The sequence below is a fragment of the Ascaphus truei genome, chromosome 18, assembly GCF_040206685.1.
Source record: "Ascaphus truei isolate aAscTru1 chromosome 18, aAscTru1.hap1, whole genome shotgun sequence".
Classification (NCBI taxonomy): Eukaryota; Metazoa; Chordata; class Amphibia; order Anura; family Ascaphidae; genus Ascaphus; species Ascaphus truei.
Window position 1 is genome coordinate 20,212,535 of NC_134500.1, and position 19,576 is coordinate 20,232,110.

General features: G+C 44.5%; 2 protein-coding genes across 4 annotated transcripts in view; one reads left to right on the top strand and one right to left on the bottom strand.

The window, feature by feature from the left end:
- Positions 1 to 305: 305 nt before the first annotated feature.
- On the top strand, positions 306 to 9,024 carry LOC142469013 (G2/mitotic-specific cyclin-B2-like). The gene is made up of 9 exons (XM_075575816.1): positions 306 to 448; positions 2,808 to 2,936; positions 3,013 to 3,126; positions 3,230 to 3,397; positions 4,163 to 4,321; positions 4,406 to 4,642; positions 5,804 to 5,944; positions 6,161 to 6,271; positions 8,727 to 9,024. Exons 1-9 carry the CDS (start codon positions 428 to 430, stop codon positions 8,832 to 8,834), a joined length of 1,188 nt encoding a protein of 395 aa, XP_075431931.1. The 5' UTR covers positions 306 to 427; the 3' UTR covers positions 8,835 to 9,024.
- A 4,140-nt stretch (positions 9,025 to 13,164) lies between these two features.
- Positions 13,165 to 19,576, bottom strand: part of MYO1E (myosin IE) — a 163,664-nt gene continuing 157,252 nt past the window's right edge. For 2 of the 3 annotated variants that reach the window (XM_075575812.1, XM_075575815.1), the window contains 2 exons: positions 16,934 to 17,106; positions 13,165 to 14,228 (listed from right to left, as the gene is read on the bottom strand). In XM_075575812.1, coding sequence (XP_075431927.1) covers positions 14,152 to 14,228; positions 16,934 to 17,106 — 250 coding nt within the window. In that variant the 3' untranslated portion in view covers positions 13,165 to 14,151. The remainder of the gene's footprint in view (positions 14,229 to 16,933; positions 17,107 to 19,576) is intronic. The other variant, XM_075575813.1, reaches the window with a different exon arrangement.

A 19,576-nucleotide genomic window follows, 5' to 3' on the forward strand; every position in this document is an offset into this window, starting at 1 on the left:
GTTACTATTTCAATAAAGTTTATTTAAAAAAAAAGGGAGACAACAGAAATCTGCCAAAAACAACGAATATTTATTACTATTACTTCAAATTAATATTACTTCTAATTACTATTACTTCTAATGACTATTACTACTGATAATGCAATTCGTATGGGTTAATGAACACGTGGCGCCCTGCAGGCGCTGAAGGCGGAGGCCTAAGCGGGTTACCATGACGACACATTTGCAAGGCCCCCGTGCCACGCAGCCAATGGGAAACGAGCATTCTATGAAGCTTTAGCCAATAGGAAGGCACGGAGCGACATTTAAAATCCTTCCATGCGAGTGTGAGACACAGTCAGCAGCTGCGTGCGCGTGAGGCAGAGCGGGGTCCGGCGCATTTTATACACCCGGTTTTTTTTTAATCCGCCTTCACTTCCTGGATCAAATGGCGACTCGTCGCGCTGCGGTGAGTGTGTATTCAGATCATGTTGATCTTTGGCTTTTCTTTGCTCGCTTTTATTTCCTAGCCGATTTGGGGGTCAGTGAAAAGGTGTCTTCGGGTTGGGGGGGACAGTTTAAAGGAGGTGGGTTGGGTAGGGGGACAGTTTAAAGGAGGTGGGTTGGGGAGGGGGGCAGTTTAAAGGAGGTGGGTTGGGGAGGGGCGGCAGTTTAAAGGAGGTGGGTTGGGGAGGGGGGGCAGTTTAAAGGAGGTGGGTTGGGGAGGGGGGGCAGTTTAAAGGTGGGTTGGGGAGGGGGGGCAGTTTAAAGGAGGGGGGGCAGTTTAAAGGAGGGGGGGCAGTTTAAAGGAGGTGGGTTGGGGAGGGGGGACAGTTTAAAGGAGGTGGGTTGGGGAGGGGGGACAGTTTAAAGGAGGTGGGTTGGGGAGGGGGGACAGTTTAAAGGAGGTGGGTTGGGGAGGGGGGACAGTTTAAAGGAGGTGGGTTGGGGAGGGGAGACAGTATAAAGGAGGTGGGTTGGGGAGGGGGGGCAGTTTAAAGGAGGTGGGTTGGGGAGGGGGGGCAGTTTAAAGGAGGTGGGTTGGGGAGGGGGGGCAGTTTAAAGGAGGTGGGTTGGGGAGGGGGGGCAGTTTAAAGGAGGTGGGTTGGGGAGGGGGGGCAGTTTAAAGGAGGGGGGGGCAGTTTAAAGGAGGTGGGTTGGGGAGGGGGGGCAGTTTAAAGGAGGTGGGTTGGGGAGGGGGGGCAGTTTAAAGGAGGTGGGTTGGGGAGGGGGGGCAGTTTAAAGGAGGTGGGTTGGGGAGGGGGGGCAGTTTAAAGGAGGTGGGTTGGGGAGGGGGGGCAGTTTAAAGGAGGTGGGTTGGGGAGGGGGGGCAGTTTAAAGGAGGTGGGTTGGGGAGGGGGGGAAGTTTAAAGGAGGTGGGTTGGGTAGGGGGGGGCAGTTTAAAGGAGGTGGGTTGGGGAGGGGGGGCAGTTTAAAGGAGGTGGGTTGGGGAGGGGGGGCAGTTTAAAGGAGGTGGGTTGGGGAGGGGAGGCAGTATAAAGGAGGTGGGTTGGGGAGGGGGGGCAGTTTAAAGGAGGTGGGTTGGGGAGGGGGGGCAGTTTAAAGGAGGTGGGTTGGGGAGGGGGGGCAGTTTAAAAGAGGTGGGTTGGGGAGGGGGGGCAGTTTAAAGGAGGTGGGTTGGGGAGGGGGGGCAGTTTAAAGGAGGTGGGTTGGGGAGGGGGGGCAGTATAAAGGAGGTGGGTTGGGGAGGGGGGGCAGTTTAAAGGAGGTGGGTTGGGGAGGGGGGACAGTATAAAGGAGGTGGGTTGGGGAGGGGGGACAGTTTAAAGGAGGTGGGTTGGGGAGGGGGGACAGTTTAAAGGAGGTGGGTTGGGGAGGGGGGACAGTTTAAAGGAGGTGGGTTGGGGAGGGGGGACAGTTTAAAGGAGGTGGGTTGGGGAGGGGGGACAGTTTAAAGGAGGTGGGTTGGGGAGGGGGGACAGTTTAAAGGAGGTGGGTTGGGGAGGGGGGACAGTATAAAGGAGGTGGGTTGGGGAGGGGGGACAGTTTAAAGGAGGTGGGTTGGGGAGGGGGGACAGTTTAAAGGAGGTGGGTTGGGGAGGGGGGACAGTTTAAAGGAGGTGGGTTGGGGAGGGGGGACAGTTTAAAGGAGGTGGGTTGGGGAGGGGGGACAGTTTAAAGGAGGTGGGTTGGGGAGGGGGGACAGTTTAAAAAAAAAATATCTATCTATCTCACCCACCCATTGGTTAAAAATGTGCTGCATAAAAGATATTTGAAACAATATATTGTGCATGGTGAAGGGGCCAATGTTTTGGCCCTGAGAGGATGGTCTTCAACTAGAGAGTCCCATCTGGGGACTGAAATGTCATGCGCGCACACTATTGATTTAAATATTGTCCCTTATTTCCAAGTAACATCCACCTGATGTAGTTTCCAGTGTGTTGTGTTTTTTTTTTTTTAAACATGGTTGGAACCAAGAGTGTCCTCCAGAGTTGAATTATGCAATTTTGTGCTCTTGTGACACCTGGTTCCTAAATTGCTTACCTCCTGAAGTTGTTGCTGATTATTTGCTTTTAAATGCATTGTGTATACATGTGGCTTCCTATTGACCTGGTGTTTGGCAGCCATTTTATTTACCCTAGAGATTTAAACCCTGTATCCTGGGAACCTAGGTAGGGAGGTGTCTCTTGAGCTGTGTATAGTGTAGTTCAGTTCTGGGGATCCCCTGTTTCCTATCCTATTAAATACAAATGGGGATTGCTGCTTTGATCACCACGTTTCCCATTGTTGGTTTTCTCCCAATGTAATCTGAGACCATGTAACATAATTGCATGTTAAAGCTGTGCTGGTCTTTTGTTTCTCTTCAGATTCCACGTGAGTCTGAAAATGCTCTTGCAGGCGCAATGCGATCGAAGACTCAAATAACAGTCAGAAGACCTGCTCTCGGTGAAATCGGCAACAAGGTTGCCATGCGCAATAGGCAGCCTGCTGTCAAGGTACAGATTAGTGATGTTTCAAATGTTACTTTGCCTGTTACTCTGCATTTAGTAACTCTCTTTTTGTTCTCTTTAGAACTGCAAGGTGGTGGCAAAACCCACAAAACCAGTAACTACTAAAGTGACAAATATAAACGTGAAACCCAAGGCTGTTGCTGTTAAACCAGCAGTGGTAGCCGCTCCACCTCCGGTAAAAAGACTTGGCTTTCTTTAGTAAGAGTATGTAATCGATCTGACATGGGTAGGCTCACTCCAAATATGTGATACCTACCTGTATTCTATGCCTCTACCAGGAACCTTCACCACGCCCTATGGATGTGTCCATGAAAGAGGAAGAGTTGTGTCAAGCCTTCTCCAGTGTTTTGACCAATGTGGAGGATATTGATGTAGAGGATGGTGAAAACCCTCAGTTATGCAGTGAATATGTGAAGGACATCTATACCTACTTAAGACACCTGGAGGTACATTTTGTGAAGTGCCAGTTTAGAAGTGTTTATTGGTGCAGTACTAAAATGTGCAATTTTCTTTCCCCCCTAACTTGTTAACATGTGTTTAATGCACAATATGGGGGAGAAATATCAAATTATTTAACTGAGTACTTGGAGACTCCAATCTACAGGCTATGTATAAACTGGGGGAGATGAAAGATGTTCACTATACAGCCATTTACTAAAAGGCAAAGACATTTGTATGGCTATAGGGGTGTGCAGGTACACATTTTGTTAGTCAGTCTTTGTATCATTTTGATGGATTCGGATGCAATCAAATGTATTCTTTATAGCTTTTGATTTCTCTTGGGTGACTCCTTCTCCCATGATCCTGGACATGGATATTTTCACTTTACGGGGTACAGTTGCACTTCTATAAATTTGTTTTAAGATTTACAGTAATTCAGTTCATTGAACCACAATGCTACTTGTTCAGACATCCTGAAATGTTGTGGAAGGGTATAATTAATTACATCAGTACTGAACATTTTAATGGGCTTTTCTCTATGGGGTAGGAGGAGGCGTACTACCTTCTCACTTTCATGCAACATTGACATAACTAGGATTCAAAACCTCGGGGTCTAGTCTCTGCACTAGACCTTGAGTAACTGTAGAATATTTTTGGTATTACCGTTTCCTCTTAAGGCTAGCATGAAAATGCTAGCTCTTCCATGTGAGTTTGGTATAGTTGTACAACAGCAGTCTGCATCTGTTTTACATGGCAAAATTCCACTTCAGGTTCAGCAGGCTGTGCATCCAAGGTACCTTGAAGGAAAAGAGGTGAATGAACGAATGAGAGCCATCCTGGTTGACTGGCTGATCCAAGTCCACGCTAGATTCCAGTTACTTCAGGAGACCTTGTACATGGGTATAGCGGTTATGGACCGTTTCTTACAAGTAAGCTTGTTTGTTCCCCCATCTTCCAAAGAATCTACTTTGTAATGCTTCAAACTAAAAGCCAGTTATCTCTCCATCTGTAAGGTTCAGCCAGTCAGCCGCAACAAGCTTCAGTTGGTTGGCATAACTTCGCTCTTTGTGGCTTCCAAATATGAAGAGATGTACACTCCAGAGATTGCTGACTTTGTTTACATCACTGACAATGCCTATACCCAGGCTCAGATCAAAGAGATGGAAATGACGGTCCTGAGGGAGCTCAAGTTTGACTTGGGCCGTCCACTACCCCTCCACTTCCTGAGACGGGCATCAAAGTCTTGCAGCGTGAGTCTACTATTTAATTTCCGCTGATTCAAAGATGACTGGTTGGTAAACATGACACCAAAGAGTGATATTGGTTGGTGCTTTCACACAAAATACAATCAGTGATCAAGTGTTGGGTGATCCAAGTAAGTTAAATACACATGAATTGTGAACATATCATTTTTAAGTAGATGGGTAATGATTCTCAACCTCTGGACTCGTTTCCAAAAGCTTTTCCCACCAACAGCTCTCCACAGAATCCAGAAAATAAAATATAGTGTTTGTTGTGATAAAAGTAAAAGGTGAGTGGAATCTTGGCTCATAAGGTTATTCTACTTAGATTGGAGATGGGCTTTATTTACATCTACTTCTGACCTTTCCTTCTTGAAGATGTGTGCTGGTCTGATCTTGTGTTGGATAGGGCTTAAGAAGATGTACAGCCACTGGTGTTCAGCTGGTCTCTCCAGCTCCCCTTGCAGTTCACGTTCTCCCAGCATCTGACGTCACTTCCAGGAGGACTTGCATCACTTACGGTTCTTCTCAATGGGGGGGAAATCAACGGGCAACGAAGGTCTGTCGTCCTGCCCCTCACTGAATCCACTCCGGCTCAATCTCTACCCGCTTAACGTTTCTTCCTCAGGAGAATCGGGGTCCTCCTAAGTAAGAAGCTTGAAGCTTTGAAATGCATAGATTGAGCCTGAGTGGATTCAGTGAGGGGCAGGAGGACAGACCTTCATTGCCCGTTTCCCCCATTTCGCAGAACCGGTCGGACACGCATCACAATACACACTATATTAATTTTTGGGTTGATCCTGCTCCCTTTGGATTCTGTGAAGAGCTGGTTAGTAAACATGGCAAGCTCTGACTTTTATTGATATAAACATTTTTCTGGTAAAATATTTTGTTACCTGTAGTTTATGCTGGGTGTAATTTTTGCTTAATACTATCGTGTTACTGAACAAGTTTAAACGGGTAAACCTCATTGGCTCTGGGGTGTTAAAAGGGAGGTCCTGGTACTCCCATTCAGTGGCACCAATTATCCATTTCCAAAAAAAGTATCTGCTGTAAGCATGGGTGCAATGAAGGAAGCCAAGATAATACTTTATTTACAAAAGATTGTTGGCCAGCTACCATGGATTGCGCCTTAAGTGTCCTATAATGCAGGGTTTTCCTTTTGAACAGGCTGATGCAGAGCAGCACACTCTTGCAAAATACCTAATGGAGCTGACATTGGTCGACTATGACATGGTACACTTCCACCCTTCAGAGATTGCTGCTTCCGCCCTTTGTCTGTCTCAAAAAGTTCTGTGTCAAGGCAAATGGGTGAGTAGAGGAAATTGAGTCTCTGGTCGGAATACTTGTCTAATAGAATCTTATCACCATTGCCCATATTATTCACTGGCTTTTCTGTACTTTCTATGGGAAGGGTAGTGAGTGGTTTGCACTCGTAACTAACTTCTGTGTAATGGGTCAAAACTATTTACAGACGCTTGTAATCGGAACACTGTAAACCACTAACACGACTACCTGTTTTTCAAGGGTGCTACCCAGACCTACTACACAGGGTATGCAGAGGAAGATTTGCTGTTTATCATGAAGCACATGGCCAAGAATTTGTGTAAAATCAACCAGAATGCAACGAAACATGTGGTAAGTACAGTTTTTTTTTTTTTTTGTAGCAATGGTCCACTTAAGTTGTATTGTAAAGAGTTCTCACTCAATGAAAAGGGTGCTACGTAGGGGGTACTTGAGACCAAATAAGGTGTGTGTGTGTGTGTGTGTGTAGAGGCGTACACCAAGATCCTATATATGCTGCACACCTATATGTAGTTGTGATCGATGCAATGTAACCTTCGCTATGTGTATATATGTTCCATAAAATGACAGTTGAGTCAAAGGTTTTTAGTAAATCTGCACTCAGGGGTGAGTATAGTAACTTAGAGAGGAACCCACCCCCCATGTGTCTCCTAGCTGGTTAAAGTTTATATTCTGCATGTACTAGCTGTTCAAAGTATAAAGTAGACATTGGATTTGGTCCTGATGCAGTATCTTTTGTGATACTAGCTCAGAACTAAAGTGAAACTGATACTAATGGATCTTATCAGCCAACTGCTGCTACGTGTTCAGTATTTGTTTTGGATGCTGCTTGCACCTGCAGTGCAGAGTTTTTTGCTAGATATTTAAATACTGCTGTAATTGCTTTGGTTGCTGAAATTGGGTGAAACACCGGAGTACCATACCACTTCACCTGAGTGTGCGCCGTCTGTTTGACAATGCCTACACCACCTGAAGGCTGACAATGCCTACACCACCTGAAGGCTGTCTGGAGTTGTACAACAAATCAGCACAAAGGGAAGAGGTCTTAAAGGCATAAATAGTCTCTGTGGCTATTGGTGGGTAAAGGAGGAGTGAGTTAATCAGTGACAGTGCTAACAAAGTTACAAGAATATCAAGGGGGAGGAAACGGCACCATGTTGCTGGATATGCATATTTGGGTACAGATGGAACAAGCCTTGATGGTTTAAGTAAATTAAGAATTAATGTGCAAGTCAACATCTTCTCCAGAAGCCATTGTAGACCGTGACACACACACGTTGGGTCTTAGGCCCAGGGCATGGTTACTGCTTGCTTGCTCTCGCTTGCTGCTGCTTGCCACTGAGCCCCTACAGTCGCAATTAAAGCGGCTTTAGTAGGGGCTCGCGCATGCTTTCCGTTGCTTGCTGAGGCGCGCTTGAACAGAGCCGACAGTGAAATTTTAAATTCACGCGCTGAGTCCGCTCACGTGACGCCTCAGCAACCAATGGAAGGAGAGCAGGGAAATGTGAACGGGGTCTGGCGCCAGCGGAGTGAGTGTACCTTCTGCCCGATTCCTGTGGCTGTCAGCCTGCGGGAGATGGAGGGGGCTTGCGCTGCCGGGGGTGAGCGGGTGATGTGCCTCCGTGTGTGGGTGTGTGTGTGTGTGTACCAGTGTGTATGTGTATGTGTGGTGTGTGATGTGTGTGCGCGAATATATTTATCAAAGTTGCACAATGTTAATAAATTTACTCTCACATGTCTTTTTTTAAATTTTTTAAATATTATATAATATACACACACACACACACACACACACACGTTCCCCAGTGACACACAAACACACAGATCACTTCAAAGTGACACACACACACAGTGATACCCGCCTCACAAGCGCTTGCTGTCTCCTCTGCAAGGACAGCAAAAAGCTCCTGGTAGAGCGAGCGGCAGCAAGCGAGAGCGAGCGGCAGCACCTAAGCGCTTACTATGTCCAAGGCCTTAGACTTCACTAGTTCAGCGTCTCACCCCGGCTCTGTCTTTAAGTTACTATACTAACACTTGGTATTCACTCGTTTTTAGTGTTGATTTACTCAAACCCTAACTATTGTGTTGGCATATTTTATGGTACACGTATGTCCATTATATTAAAGGTTACATTTTATTGATCACTTCAAGAAGACTCCATATAGTAGCTGCACACATAGGATCTCTTGGTGTGCCTCTGCACCTTCGGTACTATTTCAGAGGGCAGGTACTGTGTGGTGTGGCTTATGAACAGGGTGCTGCCTAATACAGTAGATGCAGAAGTAAAAAGTAGGCAGATCATAACATGAGGTCAACAATAGGGGTTGAGTGCAACTAAATGGGAATATTTTTTGTGATCATCTCTGGATCATTTTGTCAAGATCATAACATGAGCAACTTGCATATGGTTTCTTTAAAGCGGATATATTTATTTTTTGACATACACGGTCTCGTTCTACCATGGTGCTTTTAGCTCTGGGGCCCCCCTGCTTCCCAATATGCTTGCCTCAGAAGGGGGTAGCGGCTCCGGTTGGGATACTTTGCCCAAACAATGGCTTTAATGTCCTGCAGGCCAATAAAAAGCGATGACTTCATCCCTTGCAGCTCCCTATTGGCCTAATTGACACAGGACATTTAAACTGTGCTGATACCGCAACCCCTTCTGAAGTATCCCAGGAAGCAGTTGGCCCCCAGAGCTGAAATTGATGCGGTTCAGTTCTGATGACCCCTGCTTGTAATGGGGGTGAAATATTCACGCTTGTATAATGTTCCAACTGATTCTTTTCAGGCTGTCAAGAACAAATATGCCAGCAGCAAACTCTTGAAGATCAGCACTCTTCCTCAGCTGAAGTCTCCTTTAATCGCAGACCTTGCTGCGAGTCTGTCATCCCTATAGAAGTGTTTCTTTTGGGGACTACTACCACTGTTTGCACTTTTTTATTTTATCTAATCTGCCATTGCTGGCACAACTGCTGCTGTTTCTGTAAATAGACATTGTGTGCAGCCTTTTTATTGCCTGAATGTGAGCATTGAGTGCTGCACAGGCTGTAACCTCTGTATTTGAAATAAAATGTTTTTTTACAATATTTGCTCATTCTTTAAATAAGTACTTTGCAAGGTCTTTGTTCATTTGCTGACCACACTCTTACACCTTGCTTCCAGAATTGCCTGACAAGCAAAGGTGACACTTCCAACCAAGCCATTAACTAACTATTAGTGCTAACCATGGTATGGTAAGAAAAAAATCTCCAAGTTCAGGGTATAGCTTTAAATGTCCATGCAAACCCTTGACCCTGACCCACAGTCTGAACAAAAATCCAGAGGAAAGGGTACCTTTATAAATGGTGCACAACCTATGAACCATGTACTGCTAGTGTAGCTTTAGTGGGTGCCTATAACCCATAAGAGTAGACGGATACAATGGTGAAGGCAGTGTAAGGGTCATATATTTTGACCGTATGGAGGAAAAACATGGATAACATTAATATTGTATTGGGTGTACATAATTTTTTTTTTTTTTTTTTTTGTAGTAGAGCTAAATCCGTATACAGACTTGCCGGTTTCAGGTTGTCTTTGAAATAACCGCATTACAGGAAAGTACTTTAGCCCACTAGTCTTATAGGATGCCCTAGCTAATGGAATAGGAATTGATTAGTGATGGTTAATGTAGAAAATTGTGAAACTGGCTGTGATCACTCACTGATCCCTGTAACATTTTTTTTTTTTGTACAGCATAACCAATTCTAACCAATTATTACATATATGGTAAAATAGTTAATTGACACTGCTCAGACTACTGTAGCATGGAAAAATGCAAGAGTTAACAAATCACAAGCATAAGATTCAACGGAAGACTAACTAAAACACCCTAAACTAAACAGCGCTTAACCTATAGGTCCAAATTTGGACGTGCACAAAAATGTGTGAGAATCACACACTACAACTGATAATATAAATATGGAATATCAGCTGCCAAAGGTGTCCCACAATACAAGTTCTCATCAACTCGCATATATGACAGTGATATAGGAATAAAGGATATCTGGCGCTCGATTGACAGTCCATAGGATGAATAGTCCCTTAAGAAACCCCCCCATTGATAGTCCAAATCTTGAAAAATGGAGATGATCTTGACTAGCCCAATCCTTGATGTTCCCCCTAAAAAAAAAAAGGGTTAAAAAAGGACACCATTGCGAGGTACGTCAAAACTGAACAATCTCTAATGGACAATGCACGGTGCCTACTTACAAGAAATCTCTTGTATGATGTGGTTGAGAGAATCTGTGCTTTGTCCCCTTCTCCACTGATGACCCAAATCCCACGTGTAATTCCTCAATCTCCTGTGACCTTGGTGCTTTTGGAAATCCCAAACCACGATTGATGCCAATGTGGAGAGTGGAAGCAAAGATAGTGTAGACTGCACAACAATTTATTAAAATACAGCTGCAGTAGCCAAAAAACACACACATGCTGCATGTAATTAAAATCAAGGATTGGGCTAGTCAAGATCATCTCCATTTTTCAAGATTTGGACTATCAAGGGGGGGTTTCTTAAGGGACTATTCATCCTATGGACTGTGTCAATCGAGCGCCAGATATAGGAATAAAGGATATCACAAGCATAAGATTACTATAATACCACAATTGGCTGCTGATTACGGGTACGGATGCCTGAAACATTCTGCGCTCTTCAGAGCAGTTAATGGTTTTTAGTTATGACATTTTGGAAATGAGTTGCCTATGTATATTTGTAACTAAACATGCCACTAATGTCGCTTATCCTAGCGTGAGTACCGCTAAGGTCGCGCTTATAGTGATGTTGCGTCAAAACAAATGCATTAGATCTGTCGCGTGCACATATAGTAGGAACAGTATGAGTTTGATCACTGGAAGTAATTTTTTTTTTCTCCGCGACCATTGTGACGTCAGCGTCTCTTTTGCCAGCACTATGTGCGGCCTGAGGCCCAGCTCACAGCACACTACGTGCGCGCTTACATCACAGATGCCTGGCGGCCTATGGTGTTCAGTATTGAAACTACCATTGGCTGCAAAGTGCGGCATCAGCGTGACGTCAGTTTCAGCAGCCAATCAATGTCCAGACGTTTACATTGGCTGCTGAAATTGACCAGAGACTCGGCAGCTTCCTGCTCCAGCCCAGTGTGGAATGGAAGATGACTGGCTCTTCAGACACACACTGGATTTATGCTTTTCTTTTATGTTTTTTATAGGTAAGGCGAAACTAATACATTTTCAATGACCCTTCTATAATTGTTCAAACACTTTTTCTGTGACATTCAGTTCTACGATGCATCGCAAAGCCACCCTGTGCCCGTGACACAGCGCGCGCGCCCCCTGCTCTCTCACACTTCCTGGATGTCGGATCATTCCGTCTGCTGGGAATGATCACACATCGCCCAGCAGCCGCAGGCGTGCACACGCACACAGCGTCATGAAGCCCCCGTGTGAACGTGGCTTAAGGCAAGGGTCTCAACTCCAGCCCGGGGGCCACATCCGGCCCCCCACAAGATTTTATCTGGCCCATAGCAACTTGAAATATATATTTTTGCTCAATTCCCAGTGTAAGCACGGCATCCTTTCTTTGTAATTTGTCACATTTCTTTTATTCTGAATCATCATGCTGATTACCCCCAAAAAGAGCCAAATAAAACGTATTTATTTTATTTTAAAAAATTGCTTTTCTCTGGCCCTCAAATGTGTAGAATATACAATGTGTCCTTCGTACTAAAGTTTGGAGACCACTGCTTTAAGGCCTCGGATATAGTAGGCGCGTGATGGAGCGTTATGGCGTCATGCCTGCTGCAGGGGCGATCTTGGGGAGGCGTGCCCATGACATGAGCGGATCGCCCTCATTAGCTGAAACGCGCACGTGACCTAGCCATCACGTGACCAAATAAAAAAGTTGTCGCACAAATACACACGCTATAGCCTACCTCAGAGGTATGGCCTTTGTTTCCCAGTACGCGCCATCGCACTAAATATGGACGCGGGGGTGTGGGATTTTCTATGGGGGCACGGCCTTTAGAGGCCCTGCACCTCCCTGAAGGCATTTTAATAAATTGCTAGGGGACCTTTTGTAAATTGACTTACCTTGCCTTCCAGCAATGCGTCTCCATGGCAACCTGGCATCAAATGATGCTGCGGGGTGACGTGATATGACCCCGTGGCGTCACTTGATGCACAAGCTGAGAACGGGGGACTGAGGGGAAGGCTTATGACTTTTTTTTTTTTTTTTTTTGTCTTTGCTTTTTTTTTTTTTTTAGGAAACAGGCAAATTTACAGGCATATATCACATCGCAATATCCTAATACACTTTGATTTTCAAATTTTCCATGTGGTAGGGGGGGGGGTGTGTGTACCGCCAAGAGTGGCGCAACCTCTGGGTCACCGGGTGACCAGGGGAGCGAGAGGTCTGAAAAAGAGAGGGGGGGATAGAGGGGGAGGGGAGGTGGGTATAGAGATGGGGGGGGGGGTGTGAGCCTCCCCCACGCTGCTGACCCTGGCGTCCTTCAGGCTGTGGTCTGGATGGTCATAATTTCTTCTATCAGATTCTCTTGCGTGTCAGTGAATCTCCCAGGGTTCCCAAATTTTGCAGTCTTGCGTTTCAGAAACGCCATCAGACGTTCCATAAGCATTACATCGTCTATTCTTCTCTTAACCGCCTGAGTGGAGGGGGGAGAGATCTTTTTCCAGGAGAATGCCACAGCACACCTAGCCGCGGTAAGGATGGAGGAGATTAATTTTCCTACCGGGCGGTCAATTTCCTCTATTGGCCTGCCCAGGAGGAAGGTCAGTGGATCTGGGTCCAATGTGAGGCTAGTTACCTCTCGGATTAATGTTTGAATAGAAAGCCAAAATTTTGGGATTTTTGGGCATGACCACCAAATGTGGGCCATGTCTCCTTTCTGTCCACAGCCTCTCCAACATAGATCTGAGGCCAGGGGGTAGAGCTTATGACATTTCTTAATGCAGAAAACACAGTGGACATGCATATTAATTCAAAGAATGAGTAAATCCTGCATTCTGCCCCAGTGGTACAATATACTGCAGGTCCTCTGCGAGCGCTTTAAACATTCTATGTTCATTGCAGTGTAAGAAATACATTGACCCGCTCCAGGTAGGGAGTATGTAGCTCAACAGTATTTTCTTACAATCGTGACTGCTTTAAATACCTGTATGCAGTAATGGTTTATGGAGGACTAAAGTAATGTGAGTAGACACAATATGTTTATTAAATAGCCTGTAACATTGTGCAGAAAGTAAATCTGCAACGCATGGTGTGGTTTGTTAGTGTTCAGGAAATGTACAATACCGATAGTATTTCCATCGTAAGCAATAGCAGAGGCCAGAAAGCATTAAAAACCTCGCCCTAAGTGCATATTTTGTAAGTACCTAGTATAATGATTCTACATTTGCAATATGTACAGTGGAATACTACATTATACATTCATACATGGTTTAAACAGGCGTTTATATATATATATATATATATACAGTATATATGATCTGCTTTATAAATGTACAGCTCAAAAGAATGAGATGCTTCCTGTAATAGGTACAGCATTATACAAAGACATTAACATGGACCAGCCATATTACCATGCAACTGTGCATAGAACATCCTATTTTGTAGTGCTTTGTGATGTTTGTCACAATTACCGCACACACATTCTTACTGCGTCTAATAAATCCGACATCACTTTGTTTTTTTTTCTTCTTTGGTTGACACTTCTTCCATTCAAAAAAAAAAAAAAATATATATATATCAATATATTGTGATGTGTTAGCAGCATATTTAAAGTTTCCTTCAACCTTATGCGATGGACAGGAACTGTGCATATAACATCTTCATATAATTTAAAAACAAAACACACAGTAAACATAAAGGCACTTGCGATCACGACCCGTCAAAAAAGTCAAAGTTTTGCTGTGCCCGGGAAACGGCAAAGAAAGCCCCGACACGTCTTCATTCCCTCTGCTAAAGAATGTGATTGAATACAATAAATAAAGTTCAGTGCGTTGTTGCCCTGTTGCGTATCTGCAGCATTGAGACGTCGCGTTGCTCGACGATCCACAGAGCGGTCATTTTTTGGTTTGGGCTTCTTTACGAGTGAAGGTGTTGCAAGACTAGGCACTTTCTGCAGGTCACCGGCAGGTGGTGAGCGAGGAAGCATTAGTCCATGTTTCAATCCATCCTAGATCTTGTTGACATAATTGTTCGGGAAGAGTCCTTGTTTTCCTCGTAATCTGCCTGTCCACCAGCCTGAGAGGTCTGAAAGAGGAAGAGCTCAAATTATTATGGGGTACGTGTAACCGGAAAGTGTTTATTGGCAGTTTTGTTTTTGATGTTGCTGCTTGCGGCTGCATTCAAGTTTTAAGAAGTTTATTTTTAATTTATGAATTTTTGCAGTGTAATGTATGTGTTCCCTAAAGCGGCATTACCACCCCATACCAAAAAACAATCTTCTGGGCCCTTTATAAGATCTTGCTAAATATTCTGTAGGGTACCTGAATTGTCTCCAAACGGATGCACAAAGTATTGGTGTAGATGGGCACATTATATACTGAACCCCCGTTTTGGAGAAATACAGCAGTTTGGACTGATTTTATTGATTTCTAAAGCATGCTTCACAAAGTGAATCTGGTTAGCTAGTGACATACTTGAAAAGGGAAATCCCTCCTACGACCAAGAGAACTAAATTCAGTGACGAGGGGTCTTGTCTGGGTAATGTGACACCTAGGTATTTGTTAACGTTGGATTTGGGAGGGGTTTTGTTTCCTCTGACTGCTCCCTTCTGTGTGATATCACTGTGTGATATCACTGTGTGATCAGCAAGTGTTTGTACAGCCAGAATCCCACCTCCCCTTATCTTTATTGGGTCTCTGATAAGGACAGGGTGGGGTAAACACTTGATTAACAAACACGTTCTCATTCCCCTAGGAAATTGACCTGGCCGATCATAACTTCACATCCTTGTATTTGCAAACGAACAAAATATGCGCATGCTTTGTTCATTTGCTAATGCAAAGATGTGAAGTTATACTGATGATAAATAGGACAGAAACAAAGATGTTATGTGGTGTAGGTGCTTATGGTAATGCAGTGGTTATCTTATCACAGCAGTTTGCAAGAGTTTCTATTTAATCTTAAAAGAAAATACCACTTGTGAGCACATTCACACGTCTCTGCCAGTTCTGCCACCTTGCTTCTCACCATTATCATTGATCATGCTATCCTGCTTAACAAACTCCAGAGTTCTGGAATAGGGAAACATGCTTTAAACTGGTTTCAGTCCTACCTATCAGGAAGATCCCAACATGTGTCCATCTCAGGCGCTAACTCCAACCCCCTGGATATCACCTGTGGTGTCCCGCAAGGCTCTGTTCTGGGGCCCCTACTCTTCTCAGTGTTCATTAATGATCTTCCCACAGCTTGTACGGAAGCCTCAATACACATGTATGCAGATGACACAATCCTATATGCACACAGCCATAGCCTCTCTGACCTACAACACATACTTCAGTCTGACTTTTTGAGACTCGAAAACTGGATTTCCCAAAACAAACTGTTTTTAAACGCTGACAAGACTGTAACAATGGTATTTGGGACAAACACTAAATTTGTAAAGATTCCAGTGACTGAGCTCCTGATTAGAACTAACGCTAACACCACCCTAACACCTGTCACTAGTTTTAAATACCTGGGCTTATGGTTTGACTCCCACTTAACATTCGGGATGCACATTGATACCCTGACAACCAAGACCTATGCCAAACTAGGGGTACTTTACAGGAACAAATCCTCCCTAAGTCTCTTGGTCAGAAAGCGTATCGCACAGCAGATGCTAATGCCAATTATTGACTATAGTATATGGCTCGGCTCCTCAAACCCACCTTAGCAAACTTGACACCTTCTACAATTCAATTTGTCGTTTTGTTCTCCAATGCAACTACAACACACATCACTGCGAAATGCTCAAAGAACTAGATTGGTCATCACTAGAGTAGGCGCAAAGTTCACCTTTCCTGTCTCACCCTCAAATACTTTCTGGGCAAGCTACCCAGCTACCTGAACAAGCTCCTCACCCCTACCACATACAGCACCTATCACCTGAGATCAGACTCCAAAAGACTGTTCATGGTCCCAAGGCTTAACAAAGTATCCGGACGTTCCTCCTTCTCCTTCCGTGCACCCCAAAACTGGAACAACCTACCAGAGACTCTCATATCCACCACCAGCTTAAGTTCTTTCAAATCTAAGGCTGTCTCACACTTTAATCTGGTCTGTAACAGTTTCATACGCTCATAATATATATTTTCTTTAACTCTGCACGTAATGTCTTGTATATAATGTACACCTTGTTCATTTATGTAACTGTACTTGTAACCATGTATTATTTGTTTTACTCTGTGCCCAGGACATACTTGAAAACGAGAGGTAACGCTCAATGTATTACTTCCTGGTAAAATATTTTATAAATAAATAAATTATCTCGTAGGCTACGGCCCCAGTCACTGCGCACACGCGTATGTCAGAGCGCCTGGCGGCGCATGCACCAGTTTAAGCCGTGATCTGCGGTCCTAGGGTCGCGATGGGACACGCATCCAGAGAAGAGCAGCGGGAGCTGAGACAAGTTTTTTGGCGGGGGGCGCGGCCATGACATCACGTGGCTGGTTTGCCCTCATTGGATGAACCGCCGCCGTGATGTAGCCAGCGCTTGGCCGCCGCACCGAAAGGCATCGCGCTTTCAACAGGCATGCGCAGGCAGTGACTGCGGCCGGCCCCATAGAGTGCCGTATCTTGTTCACGCTGCGCACGTCATAGTGAGCCGCGAGCAGTGGGGATGAGGCCTTGGCATACAGTGTTTCCACTGGATTCTGGGAAATTACATGCAAATGAGCACACCGTGTCACCTTTTGCTTAAAATTCATCTCTAGGCTGGCACATGAAGAGGATTGTGCAGCTGTTTCTCTTACCTTCTTTGATGATTTCAATGACATCATTGGCATTAAAGCTGAGCTCATCTGTGTCCTGCGCATCATAGGCATACAGGGCTTTGCACTGCGGTACCTGGGGCTTGGGCTTTGGCTGCGGTTTCGGTCTTCCACCCCCTGGAGGGGGGCGGTTTGATGTTTGCCGACGGGCACTGCTGTAACAGAAAGAGACACGGATGTAATAAGAGTAGCCCCTTGATTGCCAGATTGCAGAGCAGCAGGTGGCTGTCGCCTCTGGGTGCAAGATGAAAACGGCGATTCGCAATGGAAAGCGGAAACACATATATATTTGTTAGCGCTCTTATGTTTTTTTTTATTGCGGTCAGCAGAGATTCTCAACAACGAAAGCAGAGGTATGTAAAACAAACTAGTTCATTTAAATGCATTAACTGGAAAAGGTGAAAGGTTCCCCTGATCAGGTCAGTCCAATCCACTGTCATTAAATTAGCATTTAACCGTTTAATTTTTTTTAGGGCTCTTAGGGAGCGTTTCTATATAGGTCTTGTATTTTATACGGTGATACACCATATCGTGTGTCCAAAATATCTACTGTTTTCCCACAGAAATGATTTACAAAATTCACTTTGGCATTCCTGTAAAAAAAAAAACAAAAAAAAAAACTTCTGCATCAATATTTCCTAATTTATCTGAAACTAATGGAGTTTGCTATTCGGTCAATATTTATACAGTGCGATTCTGCCTGTGTGTGTATGTGTCTGTGTTTAATCCACTAAGTACAACTGAATCGGCACTTGAATCAGCAATCCCATCTCTGAACTTTTTTTCAGTTTACCTAAATTGGGGGGGGGGGGGGAGGGGGGTGCTGATCTGTGGTCTCCTGACATACGGGGACCACTTGGATCTCGAGATATTTGTAGTTATTTCTGTGCTTGTTTTGACACGCAAATTACAAATATCACCGTCAAGTCACCAGTAGAAAGCTATGATGTCATCCGATGATGTCATGGCTTTCCTATTGCCCGCTGAATCGAGCCCCGACCTCGTGGACCTTTTGGGTCAACCAAATTGCCTGGTAGACCCCAGGCTCCCTGCTGCTGAACATGAGTGTCACTGGACATCGGGGAAACACTGATCCGTGCCGGGGGTCCCAAGTTCAGGCAAGAGAGAAAGAGAAGAAAAAAAACACACCTTATTGGGGGAATTGCCCCTTTAACTTCATCCCGCCACTGTTAATGTCCATATAATAGGACAGTGTTTTTCAACAAGGGTTCCCAGGTCATCCCTAAAGGGTTCTTTGCAATTTTCTGGTCCTTTGAAAATTGTATCAAATACAGAATAATTTACAATGCATCTGATCACAGAGTTGCTATTTGAAATTCGGAGGAACCCCAACCATGTCTCTTTTAGGGCTATTTAACCAAAAAAAGGTTGGAAACCACTGTAATAGGACATTGAGTGGTATGGAATCCAAGGGGGGTGTTTCTCATCAATACCGACCAGCAGGTGGAGCTGTTCTATAGTTGTTGGGCACCTTCCGAAACAGCAAGTCACAGACATGATGATGAATAAAACAGGACTTCAGAGAATCAAGTAAAAGATCACATACAACTGAGATATCACATTCTTGACCCTTGGAGTGGGGTGGGGGGGGGGGGGGGGGGACCGGATCATGTGATCGCTCCATCCTCTTCCTGTAAGATTATGTTCGAACGCAATCCACCCTAGCAGTGTCAAACGTTACCCCAAGGGTTAAAGGGGCATTAGATTTAGTGGTGGGAAGGTTTTCTCTCTATGTACCGGGTCACTCATCGTGCTCTTCAAAGAGCTATTTTCTCTCTTGTATCTGTACTCCTCTGTCCCACCTGATGTCTTTCATCTTCTCTCCTCCAAGCTCTTCCTCTCCCAATCTTCAGGACCCATCTAAAAACTCATCCCTGTAATTGAGCATTTATAAAGTGGTGTAGTCACTGCATCTGCATTCTGGGGCTAGATAGATGTATGCTGGCTAAATCTGGTCCTAACCCTGGTGAATAAACAAAACCAGATTTAAATGGGTCTTTTATCTGTGGTTAATCTGATGCTGTTTTTCTATCACATTTTGGCCAGTTTTTTTTCAGGACACACACCCCCCCCCCCCCCGGCCCTTAATTACTAAACCATTATTCCAAAAGACCCTTTATGACAATGGGGTGAAGCACGTTTTGCAGTCCGATGGATCACATGATGATACACTGATCCGTTTCTTAAACCTGCAAGGCTATCAGATATTTTACACTAGTAAAACACCACTTCAAACACAGGCCTGCGGGCTTTCAATTTACTGCAACGCCATTATTTTTTTTCAGTCTAATGGCACTGCACGTTCAACATATATTTTGTGATTAATCTGCATTCAATCTGGGTTTCATTGCTGTTCCTGGCATATGATTCCACCTCATCCTTTCTAAAATCAACATCATATGGCAAAAGATTACATCTAAACCCTGCGTTTTCTTTCAAGTCTACTGCCACGTGCATTTTTTTTTACATTTAAAGGGAAAAGCGACTTTTGATTGTACGACATGTCGTTTCTGCAGTTGACATTGATATTTTCCATAAAGATATATTTTTCTTGCAAGTAATTAGGCAGTTTTGCAAAGCGCATATATTTCTTTGTTATGCTTA